Below are 20,448 nucleotides of genomic sequence, written 5' to 3' on the forward strand. Positions count from 1 at the left end.
TAGCTCTGTATTATATTTAACGCGGAATTTACTACAATCGTCTTCTCACTTAATGTTTGTAAATACACGCCTTTCTTTCACTCTCTTCACAAACAAAAAAAATGCTGCTATTCATTGGCACGTCTTCCTCCAACTAAATTTATAGTTCCAATAGATAAAATATTACTTAAATATATAATATATTAATGCTTTTGTATTTAAATATTTTTCATATTAATTATTTTGCTGAAGGAACAATTTTCTTATCAATGGTAATTAGAAAGATTTTATCAAAATCTACAAAATAGGGGATAAGTTACACTTAAGTGGGTGGAGTAACAGTTACAGTAGGTTACTATTTAACGTACTGAAAATATGACGGTCTCAAGCCCGATAACGCAGAGAACAGTCCCGTTTTGAATATGCTAAATTTTAAACTATAAACATTGTTATGATAAACTAACAGTACATTTCATGTAAGTTAATCATACTAAATTTGTGCTATTACTGTGTAGGGGGGATGTGGGGGAGTGGCTGTTGGGAGGTAAGGGCATTCAAATATTTACAAATAACATAAAAATGAATGATTTTTACGTTATTATATATATATATATATATATATATATATATATATATATATATATATATATATATATATCGGGTGTGTGTATACTGTAATATATCTGGAACTACTCCGTCAATATCAAGAAAATTTGACATGCTTATATATTTTTGGATGTTGAATTAGGAAAAAAAATATTTTATATTTTCTAAACTATATTTTTTATAGCCATTTTTTGATTTTTGAAAAACACTATTTTGCGTTTTTTTCAATAATCCCATTGTTACAAATAATTCAGCTATAATGCATTTGGAAGAAATTAAAATTACCTACTTTTCCTGGTTTAGTCCTCGGGATCAACCGCTTTGTTCGGCAGATAAAATAAAAAAGGTAATTTTTTTTTTTAATTTTTTATCTCTGAAACTAAACATCATAACCTCACGTAAAAAATCATGTTGGTGGGTCACGTATCAAGCCATATCTTATTAAAATTTAAATTGATTTGACTACTTATTTTTTCAGTAATAAATAGAAAACTGAAAAAAATGATATTTTTATGCCTCGATTAAGGATGTGAAAAGGCCTTAATGCACTTAAGATTTTAGGAAAAGGTAGATATTTTATGTGCTTTGGCCAAGTTTATTGTGCAGCTTTCAAACCCCTATGGTTCTTAAGATATCAAGGTTTGAAATTTTGTTTTTGATTCTCTATATCTTTAAAACAATGCAGTCAAATGCTTCAAAATTTTATTTGATGATTTGTTATAAAAAAAAATCGGTTTGCTGTTATAATTTAAAGCGATTTCGTTGAGCGGTTGTCAAGTAAAGAACTGAAATGTAAAAACCGATTTTTCTCAAAAATTTTGCTTCCTTTTATAGGGGTGTCGTTGAAATCCATCCCTATAAATGTATGTCATACTGATACCAGCCACTTCAGCTTTTTTCACCGCAAATATTCCACACATTTATACGTAGTAATCGTTAGAGTGTAGTGATTATAAAAAATAATAGCCGGGGTTCGCTCGCAAAGCTACGTCTATCGGAACTTCTCGCCGTAGAATCAGCCTCAGACGTAGTCGTCTCGGTTAGCGGGTTAGAAATTCTATACTGTACTATGTCTATTCTCTTTTTATAGTATATTAAATTTTTTTAATTTTTTACATTTAAAGGTGTATCCGTCCCGTTAACAATGTTTAGTAATAGATATACCTTGTATTGATAATATTTTTTCTGAAGTTATACTTTATATTTATATCATTTGAATTTAACGTTCGCAATTTTATTAAGAATTTTATTTAGGAAATTAATGATCATTACAAACTTATTTATTAAGCGAAGCTTATTTTATTCTTCTAATGTTTCGGACGCTTTATCGTCCCTCTTCAGAGAAAAATACTGTAACAATTTAATTTTAAAAAAGAAGTTAAAATTATGTACGGAAAATGATTTTTCGTAGTATCAACAACATTTTTTATATTTTTACCTAATATAGTGAAATACACGAGGCACTCCGGAAGCAGGATGTACCCTTATATATAACAAGGATGATGTCCGACCACTTGGAGGACAGAATCTTATTATATGACACTAAGGACGGTACCAAGACCTATAAAGTTACAGGAGGCGTTCCCCAAGGGTCAGTACTTGGCTCACTGACTTGGAACACCATGTACGACGGGGTACTAAAGCTACAATTACCTGACGGAGCAACAGTCGTAAGATTCGCTGACGACATAGCAGTAGTGATAGTAGCGAAACATAAAGAGGTGGTGACAGACATAGCTGAAGAGTCAACCCGTATAATACACTAATGGCTAATAAAGACGGGTCTGGAATTAGCCAGTCAAAAAACGGAAGTAATTCTCATTTCCAGTAGGAAGAAAATGGAGGAAATCACACTGACGGTGGATGGACATGAGATCGTTTCTCAACCAACTATTAAATACTTGGGCATCGATGCAAGACTAAGTTTTAAACAGCATCTGGAAGTAGTCAGTGATGAAGCAGCAAAAGTCGGCGCTGCTCTATCACGATTGATGCAAAATGAAGGAGGGCCAACTCAGAAGCGTAGGTTACTCTTAGCTAGTGTAACCATATCGATTATGCTATACGGACTGCTATACCCACAGTATGGGCAGATGCGATGCGGGTAAAATTGTGTGCACGAAAGTTGACTACCGTGTATAGGCGAAGTGTACTAAGAGTGGCTTCCGCTTACTGTTCGGTATCAGATGATGCTGTCTGCATTATAGCAGGCATGCCACCTATTGACCTTTCAGCGTTAGAAAGAGAGGACATATTCGAAGACAGAAGACGATCGAATGACAAAAGCCAGCAAGAGATCTGAAATGCTGCCAGAAAGAAGACGATAGTTGAGTGGCAAACAAGATGGGACGCTAGTGGCAAGGGGCGATGGACTCATCGCCTTATACCAAGGATAGAAGACTAGATTGGAAGAAGATATAGGGAAATTAACTACTACCTCACGCAGTTTTTGACCGGGCATGAACGTTTCCGGGCGTACCTGCATCAGTTTAAACTAGACGACTGTCTGAACAGCCCAATATGTTCGAATGCAACAGAGGATGTTGAGCACGTCTTTTGCGAGTGCTCACGATATCAGCAGGAGCGAGAAGAACTTGAGAGTTATCTTCAGACCAGAGTAAATCCTAAGTCGATTATGACAGCCATGCTGACTTCAGAGGCTGGATGGTGCGCAGTTAGCAACTATGCAGCAGACATTCTCAAGAAAGTCAGAAAGGATAAAGAAGACAGAAAAAGACGAAGAGGCTGAGTATGTACGTGTGTGTGTGCAACGCAGAAAATTAAGGATGACTATAGTGATGACGACCACGTCATCCATTGCTTGACGGTGGTACCGCGGGGTCCAGGGGAATAGAAGATAGAGCTAGGCACCTTTACCGAGGGTCGATAAAGACAAAGAGGGCGTTCCTTTTTACAGCTGAGTGTTTTTTCCACCCGGCGATAAGAGGGATGGGTTTAGTCGGTGTGAATCCGACACACGGCTGACATTGGGGATAGGGCTGTTCCGACGACCCCATAAACGAGGTCATGCTATGATCTTTCTAAGATTTTCCCTAAAACCTCTTTCTCCGAAAGAGAAAAAAAAACACACACACACATATAGACGAACATTTTCCGAAAGACAGAATCCTTTTGTATGACACAGAGAGCGGCACGAAAACCTATCAAGTAGCTGGTGGAGTCCCACAAGGGTCAGTGCTCGGTCCATCATTGTGGAACATTATGTACAATGGAGTACTTATGCTAGAGCTACCCGAAGGGGCAACGATTGTAGGGTTTGCAGAAGACATTGCAGTAGTGGTAGTAGCGAAGCGAAAGGAAGAGGTGACCGAAATCACTAACGAGGCAGTAGGTATAATCCACGATCGGCTAAAGCAGACTGGAATTCAGCTTGCTAGCCATACAACAGGGGCTATCCATATATCCAGTAGAAAGAAAAGAGAGACAATAACTCTGTCAGTGGACGGACACGGAATAGACTCTCAGCCGACCATTAAGTACCTTGTAATCACCATAGATGCCAGACTAACGTTTAAGCAGCATCTTGAGAGGGCGAGCAATAAGGCAGCAAAAGCTGGTGCTGCACTATCGAGACTAATGCCAAATGTGGGTGGGCTAACACAGGGTCGAAGGTTACTCTTAGCCAGTGTAACTACATCAATTATGTTATACAGTGCCCTAATATGGGCGGACACTATGTTGGTGAAGTCCTATGCACGAAATCTGTCAACAGTTTATAGGAGAAGTGCATTGCGGGTCGCTTCTGCCTATCGAACAGTATTATAAGATGCAGTGTGCGTTATTTCAAGTATGCCGTCCATTGACCTTCTAGCAACAGAACGAAAGAATATATTTAGAGATTGGATGTTTGCATCTCTTCCTCTACGCTCCTTAATAGGAGATAAGGTAGGCAAGGACGAACAGATAGGGTACAAAGAATAAAGATAATACTGAGTGCTGCACATATATGCGAAGAAAACCGGCATGGTGACAATACTCAAAAGAAAGTCTGGAAATCCGCGAAGGAACAAACCCTAGCTGAGTGGCAAAGACGATGGGACATCAGTCAAAAGGGGCGATGGACGCACAACCTCATACCACGTATTGTTGGCTGGATCAATAGACGATACAAGGAAGTGAATTACTACCTCACGCAGTTTTTAAGCGGACGTGGGTGCTTTCGAGCCTACCTACACCGCTTCAAGATAGAGGATAATCCGAATTGCCCAGTATGTTTGGAAGCAAACGATGATGCAGAGCATATCTTCTGCAACGGTTCGCGATACGAAATGGAACGAGAAGAACGGAAGTGTTACCTTCAGACTATATTATACTAGCGTCAAAAGATGGCTGGTTCGCAGTAAACAACTACGTAAGGACCATTATCAAGATGGTTAGAAATGACGAAGAGAATAGAAGGGAAGGCGAAACAGCTGAGTAAAAATGTTGCTAGACGAAAGCCACTAGGTAATAGAAACAAAACGCTCCTCGGACTGATGCAGAGGAACGTAGGTCACAGAGTTGAGCTTTCACTCCCCTACCCGATGTAGAGGAACGTAGAAGCTAGGGTTGAGTACCCCTAAGTGCTTCTCAGACTGATGCTGGGGAACGTAGGTAACTAAATTGAGCCTAGACTCCCTTACCCGATGCAGAGGAACGTAGGTGTCGGGGTTGAGTCTGTCTAGAGGATGGCCGATCGATGCTGCTCGAAGTAGACGACCGGACGATGCGGCAGGAAGCAGACGGCTGGACGATCCAGAAGGAAGAAGACGGTAGGACGATGCACAATGAAGAAGACGAGTTTGATCCTAAATCCCTAATCACCTTGGTGGATGGGGGATGTATGAAAATGTCAAACTTCAAAGGAGAAGCCAAAAAAGTCTAGTTAACGGGCCCCACAAAAGTATTGTTAAACGATAGTACCTGTGGGTATCCGATGTCAGAGGGCCACTTGTGCAGAGCTTGCTCTGTCTATGCCACATAAAAAAAAATACGGACATTTTCTAAAAACACGTAATTCTAACTCCAAACACTTTTAAACTTGTGTCTAACGTGATTTTGATGAAGTCGAAAATTTTACTATTACAAAGCTTCCTCTAGAAGGAAGCAAGAATCAATAGATTTCCTTAGTCTATTGAAATAGAATAGGTATGGATTTTACATCCAATGAGTAATCTGGGAAAGAGGTTTAATAGTACATTAAGCAACACGGGACCAAAGCCGATCATTTCCGCGGATGGGTTACTGAACGAGCGAAGCGAGGGCGGTAATTACCCGCGGAAATGATCGACTTAAGTCCCGTGTTGCATTAAGAACTTTATTTACGACTTGACTGTATAGCTACTTTGCTGTCTTGAAAAGTGGGACCTACACATCCATTATTAACATCGACTAAATTAAAAAATTTTCGAGTTTTCCAAAAATATTAAAAATTTTGAAACTATTAAAAATTTTATTCTTGCAAATACGGGACAAAGAATACATAAAGAAATAAAAAACTACTTTATTGTCGCTTTTCGGGGAATGAAGTGGCTATTAGTTAAGCCGTGAATAAAATACATTACAGATTCTGAATCAATTGGAAAAGGTTCGTAGTTTTATTTGAAAGAAGTACTGATACAAAATTCGTCTGTTTTAAACCCAAACTTTTGATTCTAAATTATTACTTAAAAAGGCAAAGAAATGATTCAGTGTCTGTATGATTTATCAAGCCGATAGCTTGCATACTAATGAGTTGGAACTTGTTGCTGTATTAAAGATATAAGTATTTTCGATAAAGATATAAGTTTTTTAATAAACGAATATTGAAATGTTAAATTTTATATTTCTTCGTAATAAAAATTTACTCTGACTTAATGGTAATGGTAAAGAAATAAATAATATATAAATGAATATATTTACAGGCATACGTTGATTTAGTTAAGGCCATGGGTTGGAAGAGTTTTACTATTATATATGAGAACAATGAAGGTCTTGTTCGTTTACAAGAGTTGCTTAAAGCTCATGGACCAACAGAACATCCAATAACAATCAAACAACTGGGAGAAGATTCTAAAGCAAAACATGGATATCGGTTTGTCTTTTAATTAAATATAATCTACTACATTTTCCAGAACCCTATGCCAACACAAAGTTACGGGTCAATTACAAATTACCGTAAAATAGCCTTTTCTTAACACGTGCATGAAAAAGACCCGTTTCCATGCATCTAAAGTGGATGACAAGCTGTTCAGTCCAAGCGTGCAGGAGGGAATAGCAATTCCCTCCCGCTACAGCGGGAAGTAATTGCTATTCCCTCTCACTATTCTAAAACACTCAAAATAAATCAAATTTTTGAAAAATTTTGAAACTTTACAAGAGACTGGCTTATGACTCAAAATGCGCAACTTGCCATTCACTCTATATACATGAAAACGGGTCTTTACAGGCACTTGTCAATAAAAAGGACAGTGTGTAACAAGGGGGGGAGGGCAATTTCTACTTCGGGTGAGATTTGAGCACGAGTTGGAGTCGAGGGCGCGAATAGCCCCCCCTCCCCCCTAATTGCACAATATACTATAATTGCGCCCCGGGTAATTTATTACCTAGTCGAGCGAACGTTATTTTTTAAACGGCATTAATGGACAGTCGAACGCAAGATATTGAATTTAGAAAAAAAAATCGTTGAAAATAACCGTCACTATCGAAAGTTGCGAGCAATTTAAAATATGGTAAAAATGGTTTAAAATACGGAAATCTGACAAGAAAGTGAAAATTCCGGCTTTTCAGGCATATTTTCCCATTTTTAATGATTTTTATCCCATTTTAAATTGCTCGCTACTTTCGATAGGGACAGTCATTTTCAACGAGTGTTTTTTAGATTCAAGATCTTGGGTTTTACTGTTCATTAATACCGGAAAAAATAACGTTTGCTCGATTAGGTAATAAATTACTTAGGGCGCAATAATGGCTATTTTTTGGTTATAAGTAATTGGCCCGTAACTTATTGTTGGCATAGGATTTGGGAAGGTGCTACCCATGTTTTTTATATATTTTATGCCCTAACGCATGTGAGAAACTCGGTCTGGTGCGTGCGCCCTCAAAATTGCAAAAGCTTAATTTTTCGACAGAAAAGTGTCCGCCTTTTCGTAGAATAACTCATATATACGAGGTAACCACGAGAAAATAACACTGAAATTCGAGAGATTTACATTGTAAAGACCATACTTGGTATAAGAACGTGTAACGTTGTGGCCTTGCTAGCGCGAAATCGGACGAGATATGTATCCCACCGAGCTTAGGGACCGACGCGCAAAACTACTACTTTAACAAAAGGATCATCGGGTGACGATCAGGAACTCGCCTCGGTTGCTCAGCATCTCCGTCTTGACGGACCACGGAGAGTGGCGGAGTCCTTCTGTGCTCGGCTTATTCATGAATGGAAGCAAGGGTTTTAGCATGCACAATAATGATACTCTAATAATTTATGCTAAGAGAACCTTCGGGCTTCATCTGCCCTCAGAACATTTATTCACTAAAAATAACAATATGCACTACGTGCGATCGCGTGCGCGTGTGTTGTGCGTCGAGACGATCATCGAGATCGGCCGGCGTACTATGCGCGACAATCGGGCTTTGCCCTTGACCCTACACTAAGCTATACTCTTGTACATCTCTTGTTGCGTGTTTATTCGTCAGCGTCGGCTATTGTCACGCTGTTTTCCTTTTTCCCCCCTCTCTCTTTCTTCTACTCTACTTCTATGCTTCATGCGCGGCTCCTGCTGCCTCGATAGTCGTCGCAATGCGTGTTTGTATGTGTGTGTGCCTGCTTCGCGCGCGGGTATGTGCTGGGCTTATGCCGAGCTGTGGTGAAGGCATATGCACTGTCACAAACGGACTGCGCGAGTTCTACAAATTATTATTTGAATGAAGAGACTAGCCTTCTGCTTGAGAGCCTTTTGCTATTAGGGTTACGCGCGGACTGTGAGATCTAAGTACGTTCGACGCTACTCGTCTATGCGGACGAGGATTTGTGCGCGGACGGTATTCTGTTTGCGGCTACGTTTGGCAGACGTTGGAGTGTCCGCTGTTGTTTTGGGGAGTCAGCGTTATGTCCACTATTCTTACCTCGTGTGTAGATGCAGATGGTTTGTCCACAAGTATACAACTCTCATCTGCACGTCGTGACAGCGTAGCTGATAAGGAATTTATTTATGCCAATTAAGGTTGAATTATTATTTACGATGTAATACACGAGGGTTTCAATTGTATAGATTGTTAGTAGTAGGGGCAAGACGCCCCCCCATTACCGACCCCCCCTCCAGTCTACTTTATCGATCTGGGATCGGTTGACCCTCCTCAGAGCGAGCATCGGTAGTCTACTTTACCGACCTGTGGTATGATCGGCTATTACTATTATATCGATAGTGATTGATAATTAGGATTTATAGGATTTGTAGGTTGGGATTAATAAATACATCAAAATATTAATTTTTTATTTTAGTTTATTCAAAAAAGACAGGTACATTATTTATAAATACATGTATATTATATCAGAACTTCTTATAACCTTGATATCTTGGCATGGAATTTGTGTTAGTGGAATATTTGTCAAAAGTATTTTTCCACTGTTCACTTTTATTAGTAGGAGTAGAACAAGGTTCTCCACGATACGTATTATATTGTTTATCATCTTGCGCTCTTCTAGCGCTTTTATCCTCCTTGAGATGAGTGTACGAAACACCTTTCCGATTCATTTTTAAGACCTATCTTGACTGATGGTTTATAACAATACTGACAAATTGATTGTTCGTGCAAGCTTTATATATATATATATAGTTTTATACAAGTTTCTTAACATCACCGCTTATAGGATTATACTTGACAATGCGATCATGTAAAATTAGACAATACGCTGTTGTATTTGCAGGTATATTATTCTTACAATCAAATTCAAGACGGATGATTTTTACGGTTTACAGGATATAATGCAGATAAAATTGCCCATATAAAGCATTTGTTATCATAATTTTTAACATTTATACATGCTTTCCTTTTCTCTATGAATGCTGGTAATGGTATATAAGAGCTACCGGCACGCATTGGATTAAATTTATTTATCTGTATATTTTCAACAGAAAGTAGAGCCCAGCCAGAGTCACGTTCCTGAAATTCTTCAATATCTGTGAGTAGAGGTTCAATAACATTAGATTTGAACCGTTCGTTTAACGATGATGCAGATAAAATTTCATGATTTTGTGTGTTAAAATATTTTATCTCAAGGCATTCTTCTTCTTCTTTTTCTTCATTATTTTTTATGTATATTTTTTTGAATTTACATGACAAAACAGGGTTCACTTTCAAAGCTTTGTGTTTAGCAATCATCTTTTTTATTCCTCGTGAAAATAATATTGATGCGTCTTGTAGAAATGTAAGTACATCAAAATGTGTTAAATTTGCTATAACCACAGTCCTCATGCGATTTTCAAAAGCGTTGTCCATATCAATCCAATGCACATGATCAGTGATAGTCTGCTTCTTTTTCTTTATAACCTGTACTCCAGCACCACTTTTTCTTTTAGCCATAACTTCAAGTCTAGCCTTCATACATTCTACTTTTGCGAAAGTACATAAGATACTTTGTTTTTGTGCAACTGAAAGTTTGTTATTCTTTAAAACCTTCCGAAAAGTCTTTATTGATAGAAGAAAGTGGTTTTTCCATCGTGTTATGGTGGATAAATCGACCGCAGCAGTAGTGGAAAATAATATTTTTTCAACCTCTTCTAACAGCTTAACTTGCTGTAAGCATTCATCCATAATATACGCCATTTACAGAAGTTGATATCTACTTGTAACAAATAAAAATTATAATACTTTAATTTATACGGCAATAAATGTTTGATATATATATTTTTTTAAATTATAAAACATTAAATATAGAGAGCTATAATGTAAGAGAACATGTTAGTAAAACAGGAACCTACTAGATACCGCAAATGATTGGCAGCGTAAGATTCTTCTATACAAGAGCAGTGTCAATGTGTGTGTGTGTGAGAGATGGCTGTCACTAGCGTGAGAGAGATTAGATTAGATTAGATTTATTTGCTGTACAATGTGTTGTACAATACTTGTATATATCGATACATAATTTAAAGTTTAATTGGATTGAGGATATGTGTGTAGGTGTACTTGAAGGTGTGTGTGTGTGTGTGTTTGTAGTTTTGTTTAATGATGGTGATGTATGAGACTGTATGAGAGGTAAGTGCTTGGTTTGCTATGAGGATGATTACGAATTACGAATTTTCAAGGCTAAAAAAGTATTTTTTAGCCTCGCTTTTGAAATGATTGATGGGTATGATGTCTCGTAATCGTGAGGGTAATGAATTCCAAAGGTATGCGGCGATTATATGAAATGAATTCCTCAGCGCCTCTGACGAGAAAGGAGGTATGTCTAGCGGTATCGCTTCACCCCTCACAGGACGGAGTGCGACGTGGAAGTCAAAGTAGGCAATTAAATAAGATGGTTTAGCATTGTTAAAGAGCTTTCTCAAGAAGCAGGCCGCAAAGTACTTCCTACGTCCGGCAGTGGTGAGCCATTGCAGCTCGCGCCTGTAAGGCGTGATGTGCTCGCCCCTCTTAAGACCATAGATGTAACGTATACCTGTGTTAACCAGTCTTAGTAGTTTAATGTCGAGTTCTTGTGTCAAGTCGCAGTAAGCCAGTGAGCAGTAGTCTATGATCGGGAACAGTAGGGCCTGGACGAGGTGTTTGCGCAGACCGAGGTTCGTGCTTTTCCTGAAAAAGTATAGCCTATACATGAGAGAGTGAGCACGCTTACACATTTGTGTTACGTGCTCTATCCAGGTTAGTTTGGAGTCAAGCACGACCCCCAGGCTGCGCACAGAAGATTCAAAATCGACCCGGGCTCCCCCTATATTGATGTACGTGTTAGCCATTGTAGGTAGAGCATTGATATAGTAGGGCGAGCCCAGGACGATCGCCTTAGTTTTGAGGACATTGAGTTTTAGGTTGTTATGCCCAGCCCAGCACCTTATCCTCTCGGCATTAGCTCTCATTCTGTCGGAACAGGAGTCAAGCTCCTCGAGGTGGCACTGGGTGTAGATCTGCAGGTCATCCGCATAGATCAGATGTGCAATATCCGCGTCCAGACAGAGGCTTATGTCATTGACGTACAGTGCAAAAAGTAGAGGGCCCAGTACGGATCCTTGTGGGACTCCCGTATTGACCGGAAGGTATGAGGATAGTTGATTGTCGTCACCAATGACGGCCTGCCGTCTGCCCGTGAGATAAGATGCAATCCATCGGATAACCTGCTTAGAAAAGCCGAAAGAGGTTAGCATTCTAAGGAGCTTGGCGTGAGACACAGTGTCAAACGCCTTGCTAAAATCAAAAAGAAGAAGAAGTGTGACCTTCTTTTTGTCTATTCCAAGCCTGACATCATCAGTCAGCTTTATTAAGCCGGACTGTGTGCTGTGACCGGTACGAAAACCTGTCTGTAAGTCATCAAGGAAGAGCCTAGTTTCCAGGTAATGAGAAAGCTGCCTATGTATCAGCCACTCCAGCGCCTTGGATAGAAAACATAAGAGTGAGATCGGACGATAGTCAGTAGTGGATTTTGGAGAACTGACTTTGTTGAGTGCACGCACCAGTGACCTTTTCCAGTCCGAGGGGAAGCATGACTCGCTCAAGGACAGGTTAAACATACGACATAATATGGGCGCGAGTACTGGCATGGCCTTGGAGACAACAACCTGTGGGATGCCATCAGTTCCCCTGGCCTGAGAGGTGAAATGCTGAACTGCGTCCAACACGTCCGATTCCGTAATTTCACTGAAGCTGAAGTGGACAGGATATTCCACACTATCAAGTGATTGCAGTTGTTCGTCGACAGAAGGGTCGAGTGGATCATTGGATATCCCGCTGAAGTATCTGTTAAGATCATCTGTTGAGAAGCGAGATGGAGTGGTTTCCTTGGAGGTGGTGATTCCAAGTTTCTCGAGTTATCTCCAGATTTCCCCTACATCTGTTATGTTTGATAGTCGTGAGTGATAGTAGTTCAGTTTGGCTTCCTCGACCTGTTTATGTGCGTTATTTATTGCTTGTGTATAAAGAAGTTGATCTCGAGGATGACGTGTCCTGCGAAATATCATGTATAGTCTGTCCCGCTCAATCACAAGGTCTCGAAGAGTCGAGGTGAACCACGGGTGTCGTGTGGTGAGTCAGTCTTCCAGTGTGAAATTAGGCAATCCTGTTCGTCGACCAGGCAGAGGTCGAGCCATGTGTCAGAGTTTTGCTTGTGGTGCGTAGCACCATAGGGCACCGATTTGAGGGAGTTCTCTTCTATGAGGGCCTTGATGAACTTGGCATCTTCTGAGGAGGAGAGTTGATCTGCATTAAAATCTCCCGTTATAACTTTCGTGGAGTAGTTGTGCATGTGCCTATTGAGCTGTTCAATGAAATTGTTTCCTTGTAAGAAGGGCGCGTGTGGTGGCCGATACACAACCGCCACGAAAATAGGTGGGACTCCCTTCGCAGTGATCTCACAGAAGAGATACTCCGGGTAGCCTGGCTTTCCCGTCCAGATCCCGTCGGATGAAGATATTATTGTAGCAGTCAGCGTGTTGTGTATGTAGAGGGCCACTCCTCCACCGTTTCTGTTTCTGTCTCGTCTGTGTAGCGTATAGTTAGTCAGTGTGGGAATCGAGGTTATTTTATCATTGAGCCAGGTTTCTGTTACAGCTATTACGTGAAAAGTGGGACGAGTAGACAAAAAGAGTCTTATCATTTCAATGTGCCCCGTGAGAGAGTTCGCATTGAAATGACAGACCCGTAGTCCTTCTGACAGAGTTACCTTGGAGTGTGAAGATTTCGCGATCGATGAAGTTGATGATGGTGGTTTGGGTGGAATGAGGTGTATGTATTTTAGTTGTTGTTGTTGTTGCTGTTGTTTGGTGGTGTCCGAGATAAAAAATTATCTAGGTGTTCCTCGGTTTCGATGACGACGGCGCGGTTGTCGTTGAGGCGGATGTAGAGCTTGCCATTCCTCACGTATGTACGACATCCTTCTCTCCTCTTGACCTCCATCCGCGCTCTGACCCTCAGCTTGTGCACCTCTGGCGGAAGGAGCGGATTGATGTTGATTAGCCACTGGTGTTCTGGAGCTGGGGCTCGCGCTTCCCCCAGTAGGTCTGCATCCAGCTCCGCTGTGTGAGTTGTCAGCGGCTGTGTCCAGTCTTCCCATAACCCTCGCTCTTACTACGTCCCGTTGGAGAACTGTGGGGTCCAGCGCAGTGAGCACCGCATAAGCCAGCAGCCGCAATGAGGATTCCTCAGTGTATCGGAGTCCCGTAATCACAACGACATTATCGTTGTTGGTGTGCTCCTGCTGCCTTTTGATGACGGATATTTTCCTGCGGAGGTGGGCCAGTTCGTCGTGGTTGCCGTCGTGAGGTGTGCCGTTACTGCTGTTGGTTGACTGCAGGATAGCAAGATTCCTCGATGCCAGGTCTTCTAGCTTTGCCTGCAGCTCACTGATGTTTTTCTCAGCATCATTAATGCGAGAAGTAAGCTGCGGCAGGTCATCAAGGGCCTTGAGCCTCTGCTCTAGGGGAGCCAGCCTTTGCTCAATCTCGGTCATCCTCTTCGCCATTTCGTTTTGAGTCTTCAGGGATGCCTCCTGTTTCTTGCGGATGTCAGCTAGAGCCTCTAGGATATTTTTAAGAGAGCTTTTTTAAGAGCAGGTCAGGACCGCCTTACCTCTGACCTTTGAAGATGTGAATGTAACACACCTGGAGTGGTAATGTGTGTTACATATATCACATTTCTTAGGGGCCTTGCTCTTAATGCTGTTATTGCATTTTCCGCAGGTCTCGTATCCCGCATCGTCGTTTCCCGGATTCATTGTGCTCATCTCGATGTTTCTCACCGTAGTTGGTGATCTGACCTCTAGGTGGGGCAATGGTGAGAGAAGTGAGAGCGTTTACCGACTTTAAACTGAGTGGCGCCGCGATGGTGTTCAGTCTGCTCACTAGATGGCAACAGGTGGTCGAAACGTTGAGAGAAAGCCTTGCGGGAAAAGAGCCAATCCGTGCGAGGTGTTTTGAGGTTAGAAAATTACGGCAGATGTTCTCGGAAAAAGCAGGCAAGAGTAGAATGCAGCCTCCAGCAATTTATTAATTGGCCTGAAGGTTGCAATTAGTAGCGTGCAACACTCTATAAAAGAAGACGCCCGGAAGCAGCGTGCGGCAGTAAAAGAACATGAAAACAGGAGATAGCAGGCAAAGCAGTTGTACTCACGTGATCGCAGCGCCAGAGAGAGAGAGAGAGAGAGAGCTGCTGTATCACTAGCGTAAGAGAGAACCGATTGGTCCAAGTGGTAAAACAGAGGTCTACTGGATACCTGCGGATGCGACTGCATGAATGTGACTAACGTAAAAGAAATTCGAATGATCTATTTGTAAGAGCGGTCGTTAATAATGGTGTGTGTATGTGTGTGTGTATGTGTGTGTGAGTACGAGGACTGTATCCTGCAGAACGCTATGCATGAGAGAGAGGGAGAGAGAGTGGGAGAGAGGATTATTAGCACTCGAGTAGTGGTGGTAGTCAGAGGAAAAAATAATTTTAAAAAATTACAAATATTTTATTAAAATTTATTTTTTAACATTCTTTTTTACTTCACAAATGTTTTCATTATTTATTACAGTTAATTTTTGCAACTCTTTCAATACTTGTTTAGAAATAGTTGCATTTACTGGCTCATTTTAGGCTTTTTTACAATTTTCTTTTTTTTAGAATTCACTTCTTTTTCTTCAGCATTTGCCGTTTTCTTTCTTTTCATTTGCTGCTGAGGTTGCATCCATGTCGAAAAGGTTTTGGAAAAGTTTTCGAATTGCTGTGATAGATTTCTCAATTCATTTATAGTATCATGATGATACTGTTTAACTATTTCAACATTTTGTTGTAATGTTGGCATTATTTTTAATATAGCTTCAATGAGTTTTATAACATCACTTGTTTGGAGCATGTTGACTGATGGCATAACTTGAACTAATTCAACTTGAGACTCAGTCAAATCTATCGTCTCAACATGCTTTTCCTCTTCTTGTCGTTGTTTGTTTTGCTCTTCTATTTGCTGTTGTTGCTGATATTCTTCGAATTCATTTATTTGATACTCGTTCTCCAATGATACAGCTAACTCTTCGTACATCGCTGACAGTTCCTCCTTAGTGATATTCATGCAGTCACTTCCAAGTATTTCATCAAGAGTAATCATATCATCTAATTGAGGATGTTGCTGCTCCTGCTGCTGTTGTTGCGCTTGGTCGTTGATTAAAAAATCTGCTTGCTGTTGTTGCTGCTCCTGTTGCTGTTGTTTTTGTTGTTGCTGTTGCTCCTGACCGTTGATAAAAAAAACTGCTTGCTGTTGCTGAGGTGAGAGATGTTTGCAGTGTTACTGGCGTGCAAGAGAGAGAGAGAGAGAGAGAGAGAGAGAGAGAGAGAGAGAGAGAGAGAGAGAGAGAGAGATACACTGAATAGATAATGAAAAAAAAAAAATTAACTCACTTTATTCTCCATGACGATGATCTTGTAATTTTCAGCCAACGTATAGTACTCGTTTTGTTATTTGCACTTTTTATTTGCGCACACTTTAATAAACAGAAATTCTTAAAATTTAAGTATTTTTAAAAACTGTTTTAATCTATGCAATCACTGACACGAACACACGATGTTACTGCACTGAGAGCTTGGATTCGAATGGTACCACGGGTCAGCAAGTGTGCCCGAAGAGCTTCCTTCTGCACACGTGAAAGCAATAATTATCAAATAAAGTAACCTTATCAGCTCGAGGGATGTGAGTGACTCGAGAAATATGAGACTACAGGGTAGGTTTCTCTGATGCGACGCTGCATGTGGATGCAATAATTGTCGCATAAACTAGCAGTATCGGTTCGAGGGATGGGAAAACTCAAGAAATGTGAGACTATAGGGTAGAATTCTTGGACGCGCTGCTTTTCCTAAGTGTTTCTTTCCTTCAATTTTTTTAAATTTAATGTTATTTATACCAGTAAAGTCTCAGCTTTCTATTGTAAGATGCTTCCTCCAATTAAACTAATAAATTAATGATAATAATCTGTGCAGCAAGACAACTTCACACAACTAAAATATATATCGTCCGCAATTGGGTTTAAATAATATAATAGCTGAAAGAGTGGGGGTAATTTTCATAATTTAAAACGCATTACAAATATTTGGTCCTGCGAGGAATCTCTAGCTGCACCGTACGCTGTAGGAAATCGGTGCAGCGAAAATAGGCTAGAGTGGGGACTATGGGAAACGTATTTAAAAGTACGAGAGAGTGGGTAGCTGTATGTGCTCAAAGAAAACTCCGAGAATCTAGCTGTTTCGACTCCACCGCGTGGGTTGTAGAGAATCGACGCATCGAAAATACGCTAGAGTGGGGACTATAGGGAACGCATTTAAAAGTGTGAGAGAGAGGGTAGGCGAAAAAGTCAGAGGATCTAGCTGTTTTGACTGCACTGTGAGTGCTGTAAAGAATCGATGCAGTGAAAATACGCTAGAGTGGGGACTATAGGGAATGCATTTAAAAGTGTGAGAGAGAGGGTAGTCGAAAAAGTCAGAGGATCTAGCTGTTTTGACTGCAGTGTGAGTGCTGTAAAGAATCAATGCACCGAAAATACGCCAGAGTGGGGACTATGTTACTACTTCCCTTATATATAAGGGGTACAAATTTCGAGTATATTTAAGCAGTCCTCTGCTCCGTATTTGTATACAATTTTCGAGTGTACTCAAGCAGTATACTGTGCTCTACATTACATTAGTTGAGAAAGCTTGCTGTAGCATTTGTAAGTATATTTTAAATATTTTATTATTTCATATATAAATTTATTCTTAATAATAAGTAATATTTTCATAGATAAAATGGATTTGATTGTTGATACTCAGGGATTCAAGGGACAAAACGGTCAATTTATAATCAAGGAGTTGGCCTACATTGATCCCAACGAGCCAGCAGCAGTAGCTCAACTAGCAACGTTTCAACCACCGCACTGTTGGTACGACTTGCCGAGCAATATTCAGAGTGCCAATCTATGGCTTAAGTATTCTTTCCATGGGTTAAAGTGGAACGATGGTGACCTTCCGTATGACAAGGTAGCTGAAGTTTGCTCCAGCCTTCTCGACTTATCACCGACATGAAACGTGATTGTTTGGGTAAAAGGTGCGCAGAAAATCGAGTGGCTGAAGCCATATTTCCCAGACGTCCGTAAAATAGAAGATCTCGGTTGTCCATCCTTAAAGATACCGGGATTTCGACCTCCGCTGGTGTGTCCGCATCACCTTCCTGGCTGGGAGGAGAATTGTGCAGTTCAAAACGTTTGCGCAATAAACAAGTGGCTCCGTGCAGTACGGCAAGATTTTAATATATTCTTAGAACTAATACATAAATAAATATAATAAGCTTATATATTGTTTTATTATTTTTACAGAATGGAGTCGCTAAACGCTGTGGCAAAAACTCCAGCATTCCTGCCTACGAAAAAAATTAAGGATTTGGAGATCAACAAGAAGTATAAAATATCTAAATATAAGAAAGTTATGACAAAATTTGGCGTGAAGATGGTGCTGGAGTTGGATGCAAGTTCTACGTTTTCCTTCCCACCAAAGTGAACGCCTTCCTCATGGAAAACAACACCGACGAGGAGAAGTTGAAGCAGGAAATAAACACTAGAGATGTTTATCTCAAACATCATGGTAACAACATTATTGAATTTGTTTAACAATGCATCTCCATCACGTATAATATTAAAGATTTTTTCTCAATCATTAGAGTGTTTATGCTAAATTCTTTTTTACTATGCAAAGGGGATTGTCGCTACGCTTAGTAATTTTTTTCTTCTAATATTAAGGATTTTTATAACATCTTACATAGATAGTATTATTTAATTTATAAATCATAATTTAATTATTATTAGATTCACATAAGTTTATAATGTACTCTAACGTTCTAACGCTATTATATATATATTTATACATATTCTTTTTCAAATATATATGCGAATATATACTATACCGTATGACCACGATAATGTTGCCACCCCTTTTGATTCCATTGTTCCGGATATTTTAAAAACCCATAAAATATATTTTTATGGTTTTTAGGGTCCAATAAACACTTTTGTCTATCCAAAATTTGCGTGGGTGTCCTTACCTAGGTAGAAAACAAGAAAAAAAAATTTTTAAATCGGTTATTGCTTAAAAACTGAGAAGATAAGTTTATTTTGAGTTCAAAGCATCCCTTCTGCCATGTGATTGACGAATGCGTTAATTATTTAAAATTATTTTAAAATTTTTGTTTCCGGAAAATTTTATTTTTCGACAAAAAGAATCGAGAATCTTTTTGCGCACCTTCAGATGGGCGTCGCGCGCAACAAGTTGCATTATTTATATTTGCATAACCAAGCATTTGTTTGTTTAGAAGTGAAGAGATATCAACGGCATCGTTAAGTTCAGGAAGCGGAAATCTAGATGTTTCGGTGCTCCGAATATGTAGTCCAGATAGTGCGCTGCGTGATTAATAAAGTAACCTTGGTGTAAAAGTTAGTTACTTATTATTCCCATTTGCTTTTCGGGGTACTTATTTTTGGTCTTTTTGCGAGAAAATTACTGGAATATTCTTTGGTTCTCTTTTCGGGATACTTATTGGAATATTATTTGGTGCTCTTTTCGGGGTACTTATTGGGATATTATTTGGTGCTCTTTTTTTTGGTGCTCTTCGGGGTACTGAATGAGATATACTTTAGTTCTCTTTTCGGGTTATTAAAATGTACTTACTCTGGTTTATTTTTTGCTTCACGACGAAATCACCATGGAATACAAGGCCAGGCTGAGCGAGGGTATGCTGCCCATCCACAGGAAACTCGAGGAGTCGAGGGCACGGATCAGTGAGAAGTCGCTCTCCAGCGCCTCTGCAGATATCATTCCGAACGTTCTCGACAATAGGAAGCTGCCCAAGCAAACAAAGTGGGCCAGCCGCTCGAACAGGGGAGCTTTTAAGGACAGCAGTGAGTCAGACAGCCTGGCGGTCAACAACCTCAACACGCTGTGGATGAAGCGCAGGCTGTTCGACCGCGACTACTTCGAGGTCAGCATCTCGGCAATGACCCTAGCTCCACGCACGCCAAACCTGTCACGTCGCCATCGAGATCGTGGCATCCAGCAGGACTGCGATCCATATTTCGTGGCCGAGTTCTCGAGGAACTGATGGAAGTCACCGATCAAGGATCACGGCTGCTGCATCGGCTCCAAGACGCTGAGCGCTGGCTGTCGACGCCACTCAGAGCAAGCCAAATCGTCTCTGCGACCTCATCGCTGACGGCGACGACGGCATCGAGTTCGCCGATGACGACGAGTACATCGATAACAAAGTCGTCGCGTGATCCTCGTCGATTGATCGGGCAACTAACTTTGTCGCCAGCTGTGCCGATTTCACACGAGAGGGATGGGAAGACAAGCCAGAGATATGGGCGATACGACAGTAGGGTGGTAACCCGCCGCAACTTCATCTCGTGCACGTATACAAAAATTTTCTAAATAGCGAATTTGAAAGCTTTTATGTCTTCTCAGCGACAATAATGCCAAGGTCGACATCAACTCGAAACAGTTCCCGGAAGAGTTTGCAAGTTCCATGCCGTTGTTGTATGACACGGGCCCCTTCGTTGTTCGGATTTCGTTACCTTAGCAGCAATAATAATTCTTGCTTAGTTACGCAAGAGTAAGGCTGTTTATCTCACGACGCTTATGGACGCGGAACTCGATGTCGTTAGTTTTGTGCGCGTATTATAAATA

General features: G+C 40.4%; 1 protein-coding gene across 6 annotated transcripts in view; it reads left to right on the forward strand.

Annotated features, from left to right (window-relative positions):
• Window positions 1–20,448, forward strand: part of LOC116416881 (glutamate receptor ionotropic, kainate 2) — a 416,816-nt gene that overhangs the window by 264,456 nt on the left and 131,912 nt on the right. For all 6 annotated transcript variants that reach the window (XM_031927138.2, XM_031927137.2, XM_032601871.1 and 3 more), the window contains one exon: window positions 6,489–6,658. In XM_031927138.2, coding sequence (XP_031782998.1) covers window positions 6,489–6,658 — 170 coding nt within the window. The remainder of the gene's footprint in view (window positions 1–6,488; window positions 6,659–20,448) is intronic.

The sequence above is a fragment of the Nasonia vitripennis genome, assembly GCF_009193385.2.
Source record: "Nasonia vitripennis strain AsymCx chromosome 3 unlocalized genomic scaffold, Nvit_psr_1.1 chr3_random0011, whole genome shotgun sequence".
Taxonomy (NCBI): Eukaryota; Metazoa; Arthropoda; class Insecta; order Hymenoptera; family Pteromalidae; genus Nasonia; species Nasonia vitripennis.